Raw genomic sequence first — 21,927 nt, 5'->3', positions numbered from 1 at the left:
ACCTAGATAGCGATTATAATGTTGATGACAGCTATCATATAGTATCGTCCAAGTTGATAATCATGATATTTATTGACAGAATGGCTATATTTTTGGGAAGAATACTTCCTTCAGGTTACCAATAATACCTTTATCGTAGATATTAACAATTTCATCAAAGCTCTCGACCCTCTTTTCCTCTTTTACTGCAGCAGTGCCCTTGCTTTTGTCGTACTTTTTGGAATAACCTTCAACTGCAGTTGATGTGCCTGAAGATTCCTCCTCTTTCTTCTTGTTGACTGGCACCATCTTGAACAGTTCGCCTCTATCAATGGATTCCTCTATCATTTCCCATTTAAATGCTTCGTTTGTTGTGATTCCTCTACTAGCTAGATAAAGTCTGTACATGGTTTAGATACACACCCACATCGTTTCATGCTAGATAGCACTTACTGGTAGATCAAGAATATGAGCACTACAGCCGAAACAACGGCAGCCAGAATACCAATGGCCCCTATGATTCTATCATGATGAAGAACGTACTAGTGTATGCATGAGTTTAACGTTGTTGCAGAAGCGATGTCATGGCACATACCAAAAATGCTCGGCGAAATGTAATGACAGATTGCTCTCCAGTGACAGAGTCCTTTACCAATGCTTTGTCCAGCCCCCATTCAATGATCATACCACGGTACACTTGGAAGCACAAATAAGCACCGTACGCACAGAATTCAACCAACATGTACAAGAACAAGAAAAAATAGCGCTGGTTATTTTCTCCTACACATTGATTGATCCAAGCGCAATGATGGTCTGACCTTCCAACACATGCTTTGCACATGGAGCAATGCTTGGAGCGAGCAGGTCTAAGTAATGTGTGTGTGTGTGTGTGTGTGTGTTTTCAGTCCAATTTGTATCAATGCCCATCCAATCTAAATGACACTTACTTTTGCATTTTACAGGTAATGCATGTCTTTGGTTTGTATATAAGTCCATCGTATTTGTAATAGTCTAAATGCTGTTGCAAGTTTTGGGGAGTAATGATGCCTGGATTAGATGTACATGCTATGTAATAGGATGCATAAATGGATATAATTTGAGCGGGAATAATCAGGCTAGTCCATGTCGAGGTCAATTCGTTGTCAGTGCATGTTACAAGGGCAACTTACAAATGAATCTTGTGCAAATAGGGTCCTGGCATATGAGGTAAAGCATTGTATAAAAAGCCAGCAATAGAGACGGATGACAGCGATACGAAAAATATCTACACAGCAGCATAAATACCTCTCCGTTTGGATGGTCATTGTAGATGGTAATTACCTGCAAGAACGGATTTCGACTTTCACAGCAATATGCCCAGCATGAACCAAATCGATTCAAGTTTCGTTTGCCAATGGTCTTGACAAGCAACCATCTGTATGTATCATGTCAGTAAAAGCCCAAGCGTCATATCTGTGTCATTCCATTTACGATAAAGCTCTTGGTAGTTTCTCTGTCAAGAATCGATTCAGCTTTCCTATAATGCCATTTCTACAGAATGAATTCTCGGTTAAACGGTGTTGGTTGATCCAATGTACATTCAAGATACCTCAAAGAGGGTGATTCACCAAACAGCAAGGTGAAGACGATGAACCCAAAAGCTGTTAGAAATAGAACAAGATACACAACTAGTTCCTTTGAGGGACCTCTCATTTAGTTTCCATTTGGCACTACTGTAAGATCAATTTACTCACCATTCTAGCCGAGGTAATGAAGGATCCAGACTAAATATTATTGTTATAGGTTGAGAAAAAAAAGGTACACAATTGCGATATTGGATGTGCCACCGTAATTTCCATGTGTGCAGCTTCGACCTTTCAAAAGCAGTCAGTTCAATGATGCATGTGGTATCACATTGTTAATTGCACAGCAGTTCAGTATGAGCGATGCCGATAATGCAATCAATGAGCATATGTGTTGAGATGTAGAAGGTGTCACTGCAGCCTTAGCTGGGCTAAATGGCATGTAAAAAAAGCGGCAATGATCGATAAGCAATGATGATGATGATGATGATGATGATGGCAATGCCATTGTCCAGAAATCAGGTACCGCCCAGATTGTCTCTGATGATAGATGTAAAGCCGCATAAAAGGAAGATTCAGACACTGTGCAGTCAGTCATCTACCATCTATCTTGTTTTATGTTCATTAGAGGCCAATTGCGCACCATGCCTCACAAGCAGAGAGAACTGAAACACCTAATACCAGCTCAACGTAGCCGACGAGTAAAGAACAATATCAGATCAAGTGCAATGTAGGAACCAAGACAGTGGAATATTTATTCGATCATCTCTATGCCACGATGCGCAATGCATTATCTATATGTATGCATGCCTTTGTTTATACTGGATATATACCTGACTCGTTCCGAGACCTTGGAGGAAGGAGGATCAATGTTGAAACAAATGAGCTCTGGTGTGACACACACACACACACACACACACACACACACACACATACATACCCTCTCTTTTCGTCTGTTAATATAAACCCTTTTAACGAAACTTGCCGCTCTTTGCAATAGGCCATGCCGAAAGAGATGGTTAGATTTACCACGTGTATGATCTCATACGCAACCCAGGAAGAGGGAACCATCTTGCTTGTTCTTCTTTCGAATCAGAGAATCCTGTTGAGAATCCGACAGTGATCCTAACAACATCTCCCGCGGTGGCTAACTTGGTTCTCTTTCTTTTTCTTTCGCTTTCTTTCTTTTTTTTTCCCTTTTTCCCTTTTTCATTTATACAGACATTACAACGATAGGAATAGAAAAGTATGGCAGAATCTGACACATTGTCTGATAGCAAGGACATTGCGAGGAAATCACCATCACAGCAACAGCAGCAGCAGCAGCAGCAGCAGCAGCAAGAAATCACTATTCCACAAATCATATTGACTGAACCGCCTACTCAACATTCTGATGCAAATACCATCAATACCAGCACATCGCCACACGCTCTCTCTCCTAAATCAGTGCCTCATAAGCCATCACCTCCAGCTTCTTCTACTGTGATATCATCCTCTCCATTGCCATCCCCTTTACCATTGACAAAGGATTTGCTGCAGAGAAAGAACAAGATGGATAGATTGCTATCTCAAAAGGAGAAGCATCGCTATCATCGTCAACAGCAACAGCAACGTTCAGCCGATTTCAATAGTAGTAGTGCCGTTGACGAACGAGTGACAGCAGGACTGGGTATATCCACTCCTCACAATGATCATGGTTCTTCGTCGTCAATGGCTGCTGGTGCTACAACAATATCAGGCCTGCGATCCCGTCGCTTCAGTTCATCTCGTTTATCTTCCTCCAACCGAAGTGAACCCGAAAAAGCCATGTTTAGTCCATCATCCCTTGGCCATCAAAGTGAATGGAGCTATGATTTGGATGCATTCAAGTCGAGCACGTCTGGATCTTCCAAGGGACATCATCCTCATCATCACCATCATCAGCATGCCAGTAGCTATCACCATGCAACATCTGGCACTTCAGTCAGTGGATCATCCAATCGAAACAGCGTATCCATGAGAGCATACAGTGCCAATCATCGCTATATGGATCGACATCACGGACAGCATGGCCATACCCCTTATTTTGAAAGGCCAGATCAGCATTTGAATCGACATGATGAATACAAAAGCAAATACTTTTTATTGGATTTACTGATCCATGCTGTCAATCGAGTTGTGAATTCAAGGGCACCTGAATCCAAGCAAGTGTCTGATAAAGAGATATTTGATTTTGATACAAGCACAACAGCAGCAACAGCAGGCCTTCGTGATACCCCTAGTCCACTTCCACTGAACGAAAAGTCCATGGAACTAGCATCACCTCACATTATGACACCTGCAACAGCCAACACGGCGACTAACACAACAACAAATAGAAATAATAGATATTCCTGGCTATCCATAGTCACTAGTTTAGACGAAAAGTCATCCGATTTTGACAACGATTCCATATTCCCCAGCGAAAAGAAACTAGCATCAGTGCATACCATCGCTCACGATGCTCACCAGCAACTACAACCGCCACCACCACCGCCGCCAATACAAATGACAGCGAAAAAGCCATTATCACTGTCAGATGAACTGCTGCCCAATCCATTGCAAGGTCATTCGCTGTATCTGTTTGGTCCTACCAACAGATTTCGCATCCATGTTTGGAAATTCATACGTAAAAGGTATGTTTATTTTGTTTGTGTATGTGTGTTTGCACAGATCAAATGGGGCTAAATCATGGTGTTTCAAGATCTGTGGAGACGTTTATTTTCCTTTTGATGATACTTCACTGGTTTCTACTTGCATGCGTGCCAATCACAACAAATCAAGAGAAATCACAGTTTGGAGGGCAGTGGACACATTACCCTATATTATGCATACAAGCCTTATATAGGTAAATTATGCCATATTTGCATGTTTTTCAGGAGAGATGCTGATTTGTGCCTGTAGCATCGAGTCGATTTGCAAAATCATTGCCTATGGACTCATTATACCACCAAAACCACCCACACTAGCGTCACTGAATCAACAGCAACAAGAAGATCAGGAAGAGTTGGTCAAGAATTGGAAGCGAAATCATCGCGCCTACCTCAACAGTTTTGGAAATTGCTTTGATACAGTGTCCATTATCAGCTATTGGGCTGATCTGATCGTCATGGTCTATGAATACCCTTATTTATCACTGTTCAAATCATTAGGAGCTATACGTCCAATTCGACTGTTATCCATGTTACGCGGCACAGCTGTAAGTGTGTCAATTACTTGGGTTGTGTGCAGAGAATTGCTCATACATGTTTCTTACAGGTCATTTTGAAATCATTGGAAACAAGTTGGGATATTCTACTCGCTGTATCTGGCCTCATCTTTTTCTTTCTGCTGCTGTTTGCTCTTGTTGGGTTGATTTCCTTCCAAGGTGTCTTCTCGAGACGGTGTTACTATACAGCAGAGGACAACTCACTGCAACTCGTTGAGCCTGCACTGTATTGCTCAGGTTATATGAATAACACGGCGGTGGTAGGTGCTTATAATGTGGAAACAGGCGAATCCAGCTACCCTGGGTATCATGGTTATCTATGTGCTGCTGGTCAGATTTGCTTAGAGAATCCTGTCAACAACCCCAACTACGGATTCGTCAATTTCGACACCATTTTCTTTTCGTTTTTGAACGTATATACCTTTGTGTCTCTGGAGTTATGGACGGATCTGATGTACCAGACGCAGGAGGCAGACTCGACTGTCGCTGCCTTATATTACTGCTTGGGCGTCTATATCATAGCCTTTGTGCTTACATTTCTTTTGTTTGGTAAGTTTACTTTTGCGGTGAATACACACAGTGCTCATTTATGCTCTCTGTAGCTGTTATCACATCTGCATTTGCACGTGTTCGCGCTGAAAGTGCAGTGAGTGCATTTACAGCAAAGAAAAAGGGATACCCGGTTTTAAGGGATGCAGAAGGACTGGATGATGAAGCCATGTGGATGTTTGATAACCCACCTGACGACTTGGGAAAAGGTGTTACTCGACTCAAGCTGCGATGGTGGATTGTGAGGATGGTCAAGAGTCGAGCCTTCTTTTACTTTGGTGGCTTTCTGGTCCTGTTTGATCTCATCTTTATGTGTTTGCGATCATTTTACGCGAGCAAAGCAACATTAGAATTAGTGGACAATGCTGAAACTGCATTTACATTTGTCTTTGCCCTAGAGATTCTGCTTAGAATGGTGGGAGCCACCAGCTGGATGACCTTTTGGTCTGCCAAAACCAACTTGTTTGACTTGTTTCTAGTGATCAGCACGTGTGTGATTCAGTTACCCATGATCCAGGACTCTTGGGTGTACAAGTACTTGACCATATTTCAAATATTGCGGTTGTACCGACTCTTTATATGTATCCCTCGCGTGAGACGTTTGCTAGTAAGTACCGTAGTAAATCTAATTATAAGCTCATTGTATTAACATACGGCTAGTCTGCTGCTTTAGGTACTGGTGAAAGTGTCATTTACGTTATGGTGTTCCTTATTTTAGCTACCGCATTGTGTTCCACTGTGTTCATGCAAATGTTTGGCGGTGATTACACGGATGTAACAACGCCAGAAGATCCTGAAAACCGATTTGACACTTTTTGGGAGTCGTTTGTGTCTCTGATTGTCGTGTATACCAGCGAGAGATGGACGGTAGGACTAGTAATAGAGGTGTGTCTTACAGCCGCTAAACACCTTCCTATAGGATGTGCTCTACGACGCCATGGCCAGTCAACATGGTCAAGGATCCATTTACGCGGCAGCAGCACTGTCGCTCTACTTTGCATTTGGTCGATACATCATGTCGGGCCTTTACATTGCTGTTGTACTGGAGAATTTTGAATTAAGCGACGACTACATCCGACACTACCAAATCAAGGACTTTATCCACCGTCATCGCTTCAAAGATAAGGACAGAACAGAGACCATCCTTTTGAAATTGTTTCGACCGTTTTACTATTTCAATGAAAACAAGAACGTTCAAATATCTGAACTACCAGCCAATTTGACGGCACCCCTGACAAAATCAGACTTGACAGAGTTGTTGACTGATCTCCCAAAGAAGCGAAACGAAGAGCTAAAACAGCCATCTTGGATTGAAAGAAAGCTAACGATATTCTTTTCCAGTATTCGACAGCGTATTCCATTCTTGCGAAAAAAGACCAGCATCAAATCTGCCCCCATGTAAGCCCTTGAATTCATTCACGTACACCCACTGGAAACTAACGCTATGCTGCCACTAGAAACCCTTTTATGCAAGATACAGAAGATATACCTGAAGATTACGACATGATTGCCGCTGAAGAGAACCGAGAAGCTCAGAAAGAAGACACGCCTGTGGTAAATTCGCTGTTTCTGTTCTCTAACAGAAGCAGATTTCGATACTATTGCAAAAAATTGGTTGGATCCAGCAACGATGGACAAGCAGAAAAGCACAACTTGTTCAATTGGATGGTCATGGCATGCGTGCTGGTCAGTATTCTGATGGTGATTTTGGACGAGCCTTCCACACGTCTGATCAGAAAGGATACCTCGAGACAGGACATTTACGACACGATTGAAATTGTGCTCAGTGTCGTCTTTATCGTGGAAGTCAGTATTCGTATTGTGGCCGATGGGTTTCTACTGACGCCCAATGCCTACCTTCGCAACCACTGGAATCAGCTGGATCTGTGTGTCATCCTGCTTAATATTGTTACCATCTTTATGAGCTCGGAAGAAGCTCCTCGTGGTCTCAGTACATTTCGAAGTCTGCGTATTCTTCGGCTGATTCGATACTTTAATGGTGTGCGTGATATCTTTGTAGCGCTGTTCTACGCTTTTCCTCTCATGTTTGATGCCCTGATATTCACCTTTCTGGTGCTGGTTCCCTTTGCAGTGTACGGTGTCAACATCTTTGGTGGTCTCATGTGGATGTGTAATGATGGATCTGTAGGCTCAAGAGGTGATTGCATTGGTGAATTTGAGCTGAATGTGAGCAGTGATGATGGCACCGACGTCAATATCTGGATCCCTCGTGTGTGGCAGAACCCTCAAAACGGCTTCATATCGTACGACAACTTTCCACTGGCGTTGCAGCATCTGTTTTCTCTGACATCGACCGAAGGCTGGGTCGACTCCATGTTCAGTGCCATGAGTACTCCGCATGAACCTGATGCGCAACCCTCATTCAACTGGTACTCCAGCACCGTATATCATGGCATCTTTTACATTATCTTTATGATCTTTTCGCAAGGCACGATGCAACTGTTTGTGGGTGTCATCATTGAAAAATTCAAAGAAAGAAACGGCATTACGACACTGACCACAGCTCAGCGAAAATACATGGATTTGCAACGTCTGCTGTCCAGCGTCAAGCCCACAATCAAGGTGTTTCGTCCAGAGTCGAAATTGCGACGAATCTGCTATGACATGGTAATCCAAAAGCACGGCAAGTTTAACCGACTCATGATGTGTGTCATCTGCTTGAATATTGTCGCCATTGCGAGTGAGTTCCAGAATGAACCTCACTGGTTGGAAGAGTTGCAAGATTACTCGTATTTAGGGTTTACTATTATCTACGTGGTTGAATGTATCATCAAGTTGCTTGGTCTCGGTTGGAAAAAGGTATGCGTATTGTACCTTGCACGTATAACACACGTCTAACACGGTTGAATACAGTGGATTCGCAGTAAATGGAACTGGTTTGATTGTATCATTGCCAGCTGTGCATTGCTGCTGCTCATTCTTCGATTTGCTCTGCCTGATTTATGGACACTACGAGTGGAACGGTACTGTTTGGTTCTAGCTGCTTTCCGTCTCGGCGAGGGTATTGATTCGCTTCAGACGCTGTATCATACCATTGCCAAATCCATGCCGTCTATCATTCAAGTGTCTGCTGTCTTTATGGTAGCCATGTGTCTGTTCGCTATGCTCTTCATGGAGTTCTTTGGCTTGACAAAGTATGGTATTTATGGTACATCTCATGTCAACTTTCGAGATTATGGCAATGCTTTGCTCTTACTTGTGCGTGCAACAACGGGCGAGGCTTGGAATGCTATTCTCGTTGACTATACCGTCCAATACCCCAATTGCAACAGATCAAGCAACTACCTTGAGGACGATTGCGGCTCACCCTTTTGGGCCTACTTTTTGTTTGATATCTTTTACATTGTTTGCACTCATATTTTCATGAATCTCTTTACTGCTGTAAGTATAGCCTACCTCGGTGTGGTTCTTTAAGTTTGCTAAATTGGTTTTGTATAGGTTATCATCAGCAATTTCGAGTATGCTTATGAAACCAGAACACGCTTTACCAACATTACCAAAGCTGATCTCCGCATGTAAGTTGGTTGTCATGCTCAGTAAACACTAGATGCTTACTACTTGTACTATTAGGTTCAAGCATGCTTGGGCAGACATTGACACCAAAGGCACAGGCTACATTCAAAAGGAAGATGTTGCCAAATTACTGAGGAAGTTTACTGGCCGTTTCAGCTTTAGAATCTATGATGATCAGCACAATGTGGATAATATAATACGACATGGCTGTCAGAGTTTCGATAAGCACCGTTCCAGCTATACAAAATCACCTAGTGCCAAGTCGCCTGGAATAAAATCACCTGGTAAATCACCCAACAAATCACCTAGTAAATCATCACCTGTAGTCAAAAGTGGCCATAGTAGCCTACCTCCTGGAGAATACGACATCAATGTACAGAAGATCAACAGATTGCTCGGTAAAATGGATGTGGATCAAATCAGAAAAAGAAGACTCGAGTACAACTTGTATTACAAGGTAGGACTAATCGACATTACAGGAATACATGACCATTAACATGAGTTATTATAGGAAATCTTGAGATCAGAAACATCTAAGGGGATCCCATTTGCAAGCGTCTTGACTATCATGTCCTACAGATTCATTGATATTTCTACCTCTTTAACGTAACTATCTCCATCCGCTTTTATAAAAAATCATGAAACTAATGCATCTGTTTTAGCTTGGATCCTTTAATTGCTCGTTTGGAGAAAATTGAACAACTTACACAAGAATATCATTTGGAAAAAGCAGCAGGTTTCTTTCTTGCTCAAATTCAAAAACGAAGATTTGTGCGTCAGTTATGGATGAAGCGTGATGAAGATGAAGTTAAGAAATTGGGTGTTACTAATCCGAGTCAATTTGATTTTGGTGCAGCGACAAGCAACGGGAATAATAACCCCTTGAATAGCCCCATTAATTACTTCAATTTTGCACCAGATAAAAAGAAAAGGTCGCCTCCAGGTAAGCTAGTAGAGCCAATTCAGCACGATACAAAAAGAAATTCTCATTGCCATCCCTACTTGATAGTTCCTCGCATTGTCATTGATAATGCTTCTGCAAACACCGAGCTTTCATCTCCCATGTCAGCTGGAACAGCCAGTATTCCAGTGTCTCCCATGTCTACATTTTCCATGGACAATCAATACGACCCAAGTTATTCTGGTGGAGGATATTCACTCATGGTCGCCCCTGGCACCAACAGTATGCCATCATCTCCCAACACCATGACAGAGATAGAGAGCACCGGCCGCAGTGCATTCAGTGGTGCTTTGTCTCCTATTTCTCCTTTTCCTGCTCTCAGCCCTGCTTCAAGACAAAATTGGCTGCTTATTGATGGTAATGTGGAGATGCCAAATGAGGTATCTGAAGGATTAATGGATTCAATGAACCACAGTATTTGGTCAGGTATGTTGATTTCAAAAAAAAAAAAAGATCCTCCAGTTGACAAATAGCTAATGTGTCCTAACAGATATGTTACGAGATGAGGATTTGTAAAATAGAATTTCAACACCATATATACCCCACCTCTCTCTCTCTCTCTCTCTCTCTCTCTCTCATTTGCTTTATTTATTATTACAAAATTTATACATTTATTCATTTTTATTACTGTTCTTTCTAATCTTAATCTGCAATTGTCAAAATATTTTATTCCTGTTGTAAATAAATCTAAAATATCTCTATTGGCTAGTCAATCAATCTCGCTACGCTCGATGACAGCATCACAATCATCATTGTCTTCAACAGAAAGGCGTTTAGATCAGCCAGCAGCAATGCCGCCGCCAAATTTGATTCAAACTCAGTTTATTTTTTTTCTGCTCAAATTGGACAGATTTCGTCTTTTGTCGACTTCTTTAATCTATTTTATGATATTCGACTATATAAACTGTGATGGTCACCCTACGCTTCCTAATACATTCTTGAAGCACTTTTCAAGACGCTTCCAATGGTGCTAACTGTAATAAGTATTTTGAATGATCTTATTGAGCAATTTGGTAAAATATGAGATGAGGTTTTTAGCGAAAATAACCATATTTTGCATATGAAAATCTCATAAAAGTGGTTTCAGAGGTTGATTTGGACCGAGAGACACATTTTGAATTAATATATACCATAGTAAAAATCTTCATTTTCAAGGTGAAAAATGCGATCGTTTGATTTTTGATGAAAACCATGAGGGGGTACCTCATGGTTTTTGGTCGATTTTTGGCCATTTTTTTTGGGTTTTCAAAAAGTTGAGCAAAGGTGTCAGGAAGTTACTACTACCCATGTACAATTGTTGGGCGTGATTCTGGTGGCTCAGAAAGGCCTACATTTCAAGATATGAAGGCTTGAAAGCTGTCAAATTTGGTTATGTATTGCTTTATAGAATTTATTTACACGGCATAAATCACATCTTCGGTAGCTGCAATTTACTGAAAAGGCAGTTCTGTAGCTTGTCAGTGTTTTACAGTATATATATTAGATATAAGTCTATAAGATTTACGCCGATAACTGACTATTCTGTCTTTTCGATGGGTTTACTAAGACGATCATGAACCTTGTTATTCGAGTACTTGTAGTAATTGTAGCCTGCTATGCCTAGAATTGAAATGAACAACCTTGTCATGCAGCTTTGTTTAGTGTAACTGCAAAATGATGTGCTGGCTTGGTTTCCACTCACCCTAGATATGTCTTTGTTGTCAAAATGTCTCCATAGATGAAAACAGACAGTGTAATCACTAGTATCTCTTTGCTGATGCCTGCCACACTCAATGTCACTGTACTTGTCCCTTTAATCAAATACAATTCGGACAAAGTCATCATAAAAGCTGCAACATGTTCACATGAGCAAATTAAATCGAATGATCTGATCCATTATGCCTTACCTAAGATGCCGCCAACAGCCATAATGGATAGAGAAACCAACGCCTTGAATGCGAAATCCAGATAACTCGATGCATGTTGGTGATGCTGAAAAGGTCTTTCGATGTACAAACTGAGTGATAGCATGGTGATAAACATGATGGGGCTCAGATGATACATGGTGGCCAGTGGACTCTGTTGTTGTTGCTTATCGTTTTTCTTCATCAAGAACTGGGTCAGGTTCCATCGTAGTCCTGATGCAATAGCAGCTACAAGCACCAGCATGAATCCATGTGTATTGTAATGAGACTCTCCATCCACTGTCAAAGACACACCCACCACAATGAGAGAAATCACCGCAATCAGATTCAGCGTTGGCTTCTCAAACCCAAACATAAATGAAAAGAGAAGCACCCAAACAGGTGTACTTGACTTTATCACCGTGTAAAAGGATAATGTGATGAGAACCAGTGAGGCATTGGCACAGGATATCTCCATAGCAGCAGCAATACCACATGGGATCTGATAACTTATTTTGTAAGCAGCACGACTAGGCTTTTCCTAAAGCTGAAAGATACTTACAACTTTGGTGATATAGTCAAACATGGAGTATTGCTTGATGGTATGGTTGTAGTGCTTTATCAGGATCCTTGAAATGATGGAATGTATGCCAGAATGAACTGCGCTCATCAGCAAGGGAAGATTCAGATTGTAATGCTCTTTTCCCATCAATGTCTTGTTGTAGATGGACAAAACCGTTGACAAAAGATACCAAGAGAGTATGTACAGAGTGTTATATCTCCATGCTGTCTGTTTTTGCATGTAATAAAATGTTGTAAAATGATAAGAAGAATGAAATAAAAAAGATCCAGGGGCAGGCGCAGATTTAATGGTTTGACTTTTTTCCTGATTATGGAATTTGCTTGGGAAGATTACTTGATCAGAGTTGCTCAGCATTACATCCAATTCAAGAGACTGCAATGAAGGTATTGCTAAACGATTACAGCATCAACGATGAGAGGTATAAAAGAACCAGTGATGTCGTCTTGGATATTGACTGATGCCTAAATGTAAACCAAAGCATATTATCAAGGATTTTACATCATGTGCGATCAAATCAAGCTACTCCTAAATCATTTAATCTACCAGACCAAGTAGTCAGGAAAGCAACAATGGTAGCAGTAGTCGATATTCAACAGTCTGATGTCAATGCCGATGCTCATTTAAGCTTTCAGGAGCATTTGTGATTGGCCTGTGGTCAGGTATAAATAAATGCTTTTTCCAACCCCTTATTTTTCTTCTTTCTTTCTATTATTTTTTAAATACAAAAATGGGATCATTCTGGTGGGGATCAAATGGGCTCGATGAGCTTATCGGTAAGCATCTGCTTATGCTTTATAAACAACTGACAGATAGCCAACATGGCAACAGAGAAAGCGACATCGGAATTATTGCCAGCTGGTCAGGTTGACCTTGCACTTCATCTAGAGATAAGTGACCAAATACGAAGCAAGAAAGTAAACGCAAAGGATGCGATGCGATCATTGAAGCAACGCTTAAACCATAAGAATCCAAATGTAGTCATGTCTACATTAGAGGTAAGTCGGAAAATGGCAGTTTTGATGAGAGGCATCACACTCATCGCCAAGACTTTCTTTGCTGTTATAGCTTGTAGACACTTGTGTGAAAAACAGTGGTAGTACGTTCGTCAAGGAAGTTGCGACCAGAGAATTTATGGAAGAACTGACGCATATTATCAAGATGCCTGTAAGTTTGATTTGATTCAAAGCAACGCTACGATGGCTGATAGGGCATCGATGTAGAATGGAAGTAGTCATGTCAAGAGTAAAGCACTGTCTCTGATTCAAGTATGGGGGATCGCTTCCAAAGGAAATCCCACGCTTAGCTATATCTCGGATACGTATACACTGCTGCGTGCAGAAGGATACACGTTTCCTCACATCACTGGTAAGATTGATGCGACTCTATTTGAAACGGCAGTGGTAAGATTCCATTATGCAAGCCAAGTTCTTGATCTCATCATACAAGATAGGCACCCGAATGGACAGATTCAGCTTGCTGTGAAAGATGTAGAACTTCATTCACCTTGACCAACAGAAAGGCAAGTCTAGAACGTATGCATTTAACCATACATCGTCATTGACTCCCTAATTTTTCGCCATCTTTTTAAATAGCATCATTGCCGGCAATGCGGTAGCACGTTTTGCCAGCAATGCTCCTCAAAGAGCATGCCTTTGCCCCATCTCGGGATCAACGACAGTGTTCGAGTATGTGATGGTTGCTATATCAAGGTAAAGCTTGCCAAGGTAGCTGATAGAGATGCAGTGCCACATTTGCTTGGTACGCCTGCATCCACCTCTTCCTCTTTAACCCCTACCTATACACCATCTATCAAGAACAAAGCGCAAACAGCCACCACAACCACCACGACATCCAACACTAACAACAACAGCAGCAGCGCAGTGAATGACGATCAATTTGAGGACGATATCAAAAAGGCCATCGAGTTGTCATTAAAGGAATCTCAGCAACAACAAAAATTGGCTAGCTTTTACAGTAGTGAACAAAAGGAAGAGCCTGCTGCAGTCAACACGAGAAACAAGACGGCTGGAGAGGAGGAAGAGGATGCCAATCTTGCCGCAGCGATTGCAGCATCATTGCAAGACATGAAATCATCAGCAACTGGCACTGTTAGAGACGATTATCCCAAGTACAATAACAATGAATTATCGCCCATTGATATGGAGAACATTCAGTTGTTTTCTACTTTAATGCAACGTGTTCAATCAGCAGCAAATGATGTATCTGGTGATTCGCAAATCAACCAGCTCTATACTCAAATTGGCACACTCCAGCCTAAGCTGGTAAGAACGTTGAATGACACGAGTCGAAAGCATGGTAAGCAGTAGTTGTACTGTCATTTCTGTCGAGTGCGTAGTAATGCTTGCGTTTAGAAATGTTTGTCAATTTACATACCAAATTGAATCAAGCTGTCAAGGCATATGATAAATTGATTGAAGACAGATTGACCAGTGCAGCTCAACGTACCAGAACACCTTCATACCCAACTTACTACAGCCATGCTCAAACCGCAGCAGCTACTTCTCAAGTCCAGCATCAATACCCTTCTCCTACTTGGCAGCAGCCCATGAATGGATATCCTCACTACAGCGCGCAAACACCCATCTCGCTTCCTCTTTCTCAGCCAGCTCAACAACCATTATCTCAATCACAGCCATACCTACAATCGCAACCACAATCGCAACCACAACCACAACCACATCCACAACCTCAGCCTGTGTCTACACTTGATAGCATGCGCATACATCAAGCGCCTCTACCTCCCCCATCAGGCCAACAACAATGGTATCCATCTGCTGAACGTTCACCATATGAATATCAACCCCAATCTACAATGGCTCCTGTTCCAGTGCAAACACCCGCAATGCAGCCTATGCAGCCACTGCAACAAGCTGTACCTTACCCAGTCATCAATCATGGATCCAATTATACACAACCCCAGCAGCAGCAGCAGCAGCAACAACAACAACAACAACAACAAGTTTATCACCAACAACCTGTTGAAGAAGCACCTTTGATTGAATTGTGAAATCGGATACAATAAAAACGAACTTTATTCTGATTTTCTCCTTTTCCCTTTTGCTTCTGTCTTTCTTCGTTTTTTGATTGATAAAACCACGGAATATATGATCCAGCATGTGCAAAAGACAACAGCAGCAAATGTTCCCTTGGTCACTATCGAGGCATCTTGTACCTTGCCAATGGGTACAGTGAGTTGCAACGTTGCTGGCTCGTTTGATAATTTGATGAATGATGCACTGTTGGAGGAGAGATGAGAGGGCAATAAGCTGTATTGGTGTGCAAGTGGAGGCCATGGCTGAGGATGATTGCTGCTGTCTCCACAGGTCCAGCCAGCATAGGGTGATTCAATGATGATAGGCTGGTGTTCCGTGTGAATGGAGGGTTGTTGGTATCGAAGATGAAGGGGCAACTCAATCTGCCATGAAGGCCGGACGTGAGATTGTCGTAAAAAGACAATGCTTCCTCGCGTCTCTTTGATCTTTTCCAACGGTAATTCCAAATCATGCTCTCCAAAGACAGTTGCTTTGCCGAGAGTCTCTTGTAAATCAGTCAGTTGATAAGGGTCAACAAAGACACTTGGTGGTAAAACATAGACAATGTCGAGTTGACATGATTCGGTATTGTTGATGGTCTCTTTCAAGTCAATGAATGTCACTATTTTGGGATGCAAGCTGCTTGCTTGAACTAGCTCTGATTGAACGTGAGCCATTTTTTTGATGAAATGCAATTCAACACCATCATCTAAACTCAAATGATCCTCCCTCAACCAGGAGCTCTGCGATGGTCACATAACTAGGTTTGATTGGTTATGATGGATGGGAAGGGGGTGGCGATGATGGAAAACTCGGAGCTGCCCATGCCCGAGTGTTAGCACAGCAAATACCCCCTCTCAAATAGAGTCGTTTTTTCTCTTTTTTTTTCTCTTTCTATTACACACACTATAAGATAATAAACTATGGCTCAATTACTTGGAACACTTGCTAAATGGGCAATCCCTGTTGGCCTCGCTGTTGGTGGTGCTCAATCCGCCATGTATGATGGTGAGTAGAACATTTCACCGAGAAATGCAATAGAAAAAGTTTTTTTTTTAACTAACATCTATATAGTCCAGGGTGGTTACAGAGCTGTCATTTTCGACCGTATTCAAGGTGTGAAGCCTAATTCCATCGGTGAAGGTACTCACTTTTTGGTCCCTTGGCTCCAACGTGCTGTCTTGTTTGATGTGCGTACAAAGCCCCGTAACATTTCCACCACTACTGGTTCCAAGGATATGCAAATGGTCTCTTTGACTTTGCGTGTCTTGCATCGTCCTGAAATCAAAAACTTGCCCTCTATCTATCAAAATTTGGGTTTGGATTACGATGAGAGAGTGTTGCCTTCTATTGGTAACGAAGTCTTGAAGGCTGTTGTTGCTCAGTTTGATGCCTCTGAATTGATTACTCAACGTGAGGTTGTTTCTGCCAAGATTCGTGAGGAATTATACAAGCGTGCTAGAGACTTCAACTTGGCCTTGGAGGATGTTTCTATTGTAAGTATACATTGAAGAGATGGGTGCTGAATGGTTTGATTGACATCGACATTTAGACACACATGACTTTCGGTAAGGAATTCACCAACGCTGTTGAGCAAAAGCAAATCGCACAACAAGAAGCTGAGCGTGCCAAGTTTGTCGTTGAACGTGCTGAACAAGAGAAGCAAGCTGCTATCATCCGTGCTGAAGGTGATTCCGAAGCTGCTGAGATGATCTCTTCAGCATTGGCTAAGGCTGGTGAAGGGTAAGCTGCTAGATGATGTGGATTATATGGAATGGTATACTAAATACAAGCTCTCTAGTTTCATTGCCTTCCGTAGAATTGAAGCCAGTAAAGACATTGCACAAACTCTTTCTCAAGCTCGCAATGTTACCTATTTACCCAGCAGTGCCCAAGGCGGTAGCAACATGTTGCTTGGCCTTAATGCCAACTAAATTAGATCTCTCATTTGTTGAATCGAATTAAAAAATCCTGTAATTATCTTTTAAACAATCAACTCCTTCTCATCAGCTTTTTATACTACAATAAACGTTTTTTTTAAAAAAAAATGAATTAACTAGAAACCTCATGCTGATATACGAGTCGGCGGGGGAGGGGGGCATGGTATCATGTTTTACATGCCAGATGTCAATTCTCAGTGAGATATGTTTTGAAGAGTAATACACTCATTCAAGATGAAGTATTCGCAAAGCATTCAAATAAATAAGATGAGATGTAGGATTAGATGAATTGATATATTTTTATTTATAATTTGAGTTGGGCTTGACAAGGCTTGACATTTATTTCTTTTCGTCCTTCTTTTCGTCCTTCTTCTCTTCCTTGCATTTACAGATCTCATCTTCCTTTAAACCAGCCAAAGCTTGGCTAATATGTTGACCACAGCCTAAGGGTACAATGAGTGCTTGATCTTACACTTGATTAGAGAGTAATGCTTACCAGCCCAAGTATATTTCTTGCAATCAGGACAAGTTACACGCATACACATTTTGAATTATTTTTAGATCTTGAAAATAAGAGTGATGAAGAGAAAAGAGAAACAGGACGCACCCCTCCCTCGTCCTTTGCTTTTTGACCCCACAGCTGCCATCGTTTGTGGGCAGTGAGAATCTTAGCATGAGTTTTAAATGCTGACGCGTTCTTACGACAGAATCCATAGGGTTGTGTTACATGGGATGGAAACATCCATTTATGCAAATCCAATGTCCTTGATTGGCACAATCACTGCTACCATCATATTCTGGAAATTCTTGCTTGCTAGCATGGATGTCCAGGGGACACCAATTAGTAGATGTTACGCTATAACAGGGTGACAGATGTGCTAGTGCCACCTATGTTATAACGTATTCAACCATTATTTTGTTCAGTCATATCATCCAGTAGAGTTTGAGACATTGCGCATGTCAAGTTTAAGTAGCAAATTATAGATTATTTAGGCTATGGTAAATAACTCAATTAACATAAGATAACGATAATAACGAAATCACCATTATTCATGGGATTGGCATAACATGTAATACTGAACTAAACGTCTCCTCGCTAATGCTCAGTGAGTTCCTCGCTCCAAGCATGCTTTACTGTAAAGCAGGGTTTATTTGTCAAATACACCTGTTTCAACTAGTGAAACATCTTTCATTACAAATGGATATTACAGTGATTCGCTCTTACACAATTGATGGGTAGCCCATAATTGAAGCAACCTGTTCCATTTTATCCAACTAATAGGTCCTGATGATGTTGCTCGGGTTTTTATTATTGTCTCTGATACAAATTGTTTATAAGCATGTTTAAGCTGGCTCAAGTAATATTAAAGTTTTGCTTAAATGATGAAATCAAACGACGCTGGCAATTAAGACGGCTCGATATTTACTTGTAATGTATAGTGTATTCACTAGATCCTACGTGATTAAACAGTATTGAATACTTTTGAACATCACAAACACTTTATCATCCACAAATGCTCGTTGAGAAAGGCTTTTCATATGAAATACGCACAATGAGAGCTTTATCTGATAGAATACACTATCTAGAAAGCGTATTTCTGTCAGTTCTCATAGATAAACCATGATTAGCAGGATCACCCAACAAGCAGGCTGAAATACATCTGGTTCCAACCCCCAACCCCCAACCCTCTGACCCATCAGCTATTACGAGCTGGTTATCTGACCTCAAGAACTTGATTTATGCCAGCTAATACACACAGACTTTGCACAAAGGGACTTACGAGTTACATTGGTGATACTCATGGACCTGGAAACTCATCAGCCAACTATAACTCCCAAAATCTCATACCTGTACCTTGGTATAGCAGTGACCCAGCTCTAAAAAATCGCACCTTCGTCGTGGGAGAACGTACATTCAGCTTCCAGTTCTTTGTACAAGATGGTGCCAACCTAGGTTGCCAGCCAAAACTGATTGAATCTTCTATTATCATTGTAATGTCCTGATTTGTTAATTTTCCAACTTTTTGGATTTGTTTCGACCTATTTCGCCAGATTCGACTATGTAAAGTGTGATAATCACCCTATACCTTCTAATGCATTCTCGAAGAATTTTTCAAGGCGCATCTGATGATGGTAATTACAAGAGGTATTTTAAACAAGCTTTTTGAGTAATCTTGCAAAATATAAAATGAGGTTTTTGGCAAGAATATCCAGATTTTGTGTATCAGAACTCCACATACAAAGTTTCAAGGGTTGCTTTGGATCGAGAGAAACATTTTGACTTAATATACACCATAGTAAAGGTCTTTGTTTTTGGGATGAAAAACACGATCGCTTGATTTTTGATAAAAATCATGAGGTATCCCCTCATGGATTTTGGTGGATTTTTGGCGATCCCAAAAAAGTTGAGCAAAGGTGTCAGAAAGTAAGTGTTAGACGAGATCAATTGTTTGGTGCTATTCTGGCGGTCTAAAACCACTTGTAACACGAGAAATCTCTGTTCAAATGCATCCAAATTTTGCTGTATTCCGCGTATTTTGTAGCAATGAAAGGTGTTGGTAGTATGCTGTTTGTCCGTTTACAAGCTGTTTCTACTAATACAGGCATGGAGCGTCGTAGAAGAGTCAAATCCATTGCTACAGGTGAGATATGAGCGCTTCTCGCCTCTGAATGAAAGTTGAAAAGTCAGATTTTAAGTAGATATATTAGCAGAACGGCAAATGTAAGCAGCGAAGCGAAGCTTAACACAATAGAAACTGCAATGGCAATATATACAATTTAAAATGGTTCAACTAGCAAGCAATCAAAATGATGTTTGAATTTGTTATTTGTTGTTAATGTGAGCCATCTAGAATAGCAAGTTAAAAAGGGATCTTGGCATATCTTTTATCGACTGTGATACCAGGCAGTAGAGTATGCAGAACCAGCGATCCTGTAGATCTTTTTTTCTATATATAAATCAACCGAGCCCTCTATTAATCAAAACGAAGTTTGATAATTTCCTGGCATAAAGCAGTACATATTACAATTAAGAGGGACTTTGTTTATTTTTCAACCATTTTCACACAAAATAGGGCTCGGCATGTTATTTTAAAATATGTCATTGCAGATATATTTCCTTGTCTTTTTCTTTTTATTTATTCCATTTTAATGTATTGAAAATTCAGCATGATCATTTGGCCAATTTTGTTAGTGGTGGTAGTTTTCTGTCACATAAGTCAAGGTCAAGAACCTCAAAACAACAACAACGATCCAACATCGAAACAAAAAACAATCAATCTCAGTGAAGGTGTGGTGTGTGATTGCGGATTCGAGGATGAGAATCACAATGTGTGGACAGATGTTTGGTATGCAGATTACGGGTTGCACAAATCCAGCTTGCAGTATGATCCGCAGTATCTTGTTATGGGCTACACGGTTGGAGCAAAGCATAATAATACCCTTTCCCGAGTATTTTCTCCCAGTAATGTCAAATTGTCTCAGGAAAACGGTATCACACTGTCTGTCAGGCAAAATGGAGACGGCAAATATACATCTGCGGCTGTTGGAACCAAAAGGTAAGACCTATTCATGTGGATTTGAATCAAATCAAAGACTGACTTGCAAGGCTATGCAAAGAAAGGACTTCCTGTACGGTACCTACCGTGCTCGTATGAAGTCCAGCAATGTACCTGGCACCGTAGCTTCCTTCTTCTTTTACCGTAATGATACAAGCGAAATTGATATTGAATTGCTCAGTAGATTCCATGATCCATACAAGACTTACTTTGCTATCCAGCCTCAAATCTATGACAATGGTACCGCATCCCCATTAACAAACGAGAAGCATGATTTACAATTCAACCCGACTGAGGTAAGACTCAGCATCTAGAGTGTATATTACTGATTCAGATATTGACAATGTAAAATATATCCGTATAGGATTACCACGAATACAGATTTGACTGGTTACCCGGTTCAGTGAAGTTCTACATTGATGGTACATTTACACGTGAAATGACCACCAACGTCCCTGACTCTCCTGGAAGAATCCTTTTGAATCACTGGACTGATGGAGACCCTACTTTCAGTGGCGGTCCTCCTACGGAAGATGCTGATTTGAATGTTTCTCATCTTAATCTATTTTTTAATTCCTCCGAGAGCAAGTCCCCGCTATTATGCAGTAAATCAAAGACGCCATGCCAAATTTCTGGTAAATGCGAATGAAAATTGACATACAATCATAGCTGTGGCTAATATTATATAAATCATACTTGCTAGATATTATGAATGGACATCTCTTACCTGGCACAGGAGTGAATCAACCGTCGAATGCCTTGGCTATAACGCCTAGATCATCTTTTGGATGTTTAATATTGACCATATTATTGGATTTCATCCTTTTCTAAGGAAAATTTTTCATTAAATTTTTCTTCCCAAACCTCAATAAAACGTCATTCTGCAGAACCCATTGATCTGGATTTCGTGATTTTCGGCTTTTGGAGATGGGATGTCTGAAACTATTTCAGTGAGCAATTTATCACTGTGCATTCAAATTTAGATACAAATAAAGATTCATTATGACATGAATATGCCAGTGACGCCAACAAAAACATCACGCTAATTGAATGTCCTGGACTCCAGAGAGCATCTAATTACAGTCGCATATTACACAAAC

General features: G+C 41.0%; 7 protein-coding genes across 7 annotated transcripts; 4 read left to right on the top strand and 3 right to left on the bottom strand.

Annotated features, from left to right (window-relative positions):
- Nucleotides 1–84: 84 nt before the first annotated feature.
- On the bottom strand, nucleotides 85–1,715 carry ATC70_003407 (uncharacterized protein; the record flags this gene model as incomplete). The annotated part of the gene is made up of 9 exons (XM_064822768.1): nucleotides 85–379; nucleotides 433–521; nucleotides 575–845; nucleotides 927–1,094; nucleotides 1,149–1,243; nucleotides 1,300–1,393; nucleotides 1,450–1,509; nucleotides 1,568–1,653; nucleotides 1,713–1,715. 9 exons carry the CDS (start codon nucleotides 1,713–1,715, stop codon nucleotides 85–87), a joined length of 1,161 nt encoding a protein of 386 aa, XP_064679368.1.
- Nucleotides 1,716–2,789: 1,074 nt separating this feature from the next.
- On the top strand, nucleotides 2,790–10,327 carry sbp1 (Ran GTPase binding protein Sbp1; the record flags this gene model as incomplete). Its single annotated transcript, XM_064822767.1, has 14 exons — nucleotides 2,790–4,195; nucleotides 4,464–4,758; nucleotides 4,818–5,316; nucleotides 5,370–5,923; nucleotides 5,977–6,183; nucleotides 6,236–6,714; nucleotides 6,774–8,136; nucleotides 8,191–8,718; nucleotides 8,776–8,852; nucleotides 8,908–9,307; nucleotides 9,362–9,456; nucleotides 9,513–9,793; nucleotides 9,860–10,237; nucleotides 10,302–10,327. 14 exons carry the CDS (start codon nucleotides 2,790–2,792, stop codon nucleotides 10,325–10,327), a joined length of 6,588 nt encoding a protein of 2,195 aa, XP_064679367.1.
- Nucleotides 10,328–11,327: 1,000 nt separating this feature from the next.
- ATC70_003405 (uncharacterized protein) lies at nucleotides 11,328–12,280 on the bottom strand (the record flags this gene model as incomplete). The annotated part of the gene is made up of 4 exons (XM_064822766.1): nucleotides 11,328–11,430; nucleotides 11,493–11,640; nucleotides 11,698–12,196; nucleotides 12,257–12,280. The coding sequence occupies 4 exons, from the start codon at nucleotides 12,278–12,280 to the stop codon at nucleotides 11,328–11,330; spliced, it is 774 nt and encodes a 257-aa protein (XP_064679366.1).
- A 724-nt stretch (nucleotides 12,281–13,004) lies between these two features.
- Nucleotides 13,005–15,305, top strand: ATC70_003404 (uncharacterized protein; the record flags this gene model as incomplete). The annotated part of the gene is made up of 7 exons (XM_064822765.1): nucleotides 13,005–13,050; nucleotides 13,106–13,272; nucleotides 13,343–13,441; nucleotides 13,498–13,677; nucleotides 13,728–13,796; nucleotides 13,870–14,593; nucleotides 14,650–15,305. 7 exons carry the CDS (start codon nucleotides 13,005–13,007, stop codon nucleotides 15,303–15,305), a joined length of 1,941 nt encoding a protein of 646 aa, XP_064679365.1.
- Nucleotides 15,306–15,329: 24 nt separating this feature from the next.
- ATC70_003403 (uncharacterized protein) lies at nucleotides 15,330–16,007 on the bottom strand (the record flags this gene model as incomplete). The annotated part of the gene is made up of 1 exon (XM_064822764.1): nucleotides 15,330–16,007. The coding sequence occupies one exon, from the start codon at nucleotides 16,005–16,007 to the stop codon at nucleotides 15,330–15,332; it is 678 nt and encodes a 225-aa protein (XP_064679364.1).
- A 246-nt stretch (nucleotides 16,008–16,253) lies between these two features.
- Nucleotides 16,254–17,264, top strand: ATC70_003402 (uncharacterized protein; the record flags this gene model as incomplete). The annotated part of the gene is made up of 4 exons (XM_064822763.1): nucleotides 16,254–16,338; nucleotides 16,405–16,826; nucleotides 16,883–17,073; nucleotides 17,132–17,264. 4 exons carry the CDS (start codon nucleotides 16,254–16,256, stop codon nucleotides 17,262–17,264), a joined length of 831 nt encoding a protein of 276 aa, XP_064679363.1.
- Nucleotides 17,265–20,438: 3,174 nt separating this feature from the next.
- ATC70_003401 (uncharacterized protein) lies at nucleotides 20,439–21,658 on the top strand (the record flags this gene model as incomplete). Its single annotated transcript, XM_064822762.1, has 4 exons — nucleotides 20,439–20,827; nucleotides 20,889–21,123; nucleotides 21,192–21,462; nucleotides 21,531–21,658. The coding sequence occupies 4 exons, from the start codon at nucleotides 20,439–20,441 to the stop codon at nucleotides 21,656–21,658; spliced, it is 1,023 nt and encodes a 340-aa protein (XP_064679362.1).
- Between the last annotated feature and the right edge of the window lie 269 nt (nucleotides 21,659–21,927).

This window comes from Mucor velutinosus (assembly GCF_035048745.1).
Source record: "Mucor velutinosus strain NIH1002 chromosome Unknown tig00000165, whole genome shotgun sequence".
In the NCBI taxonomy this organism is placed as follows: domain Eukaryota; kingdom Fungi; phylum Mucoromycota; class Mucoromycetes; order Mucorales; family Mucoraceae; genus Mucor; species Mucor velutinosus.
This window is presented reverse-complemented; position numbering and strand designations above follow the sequence as displayed.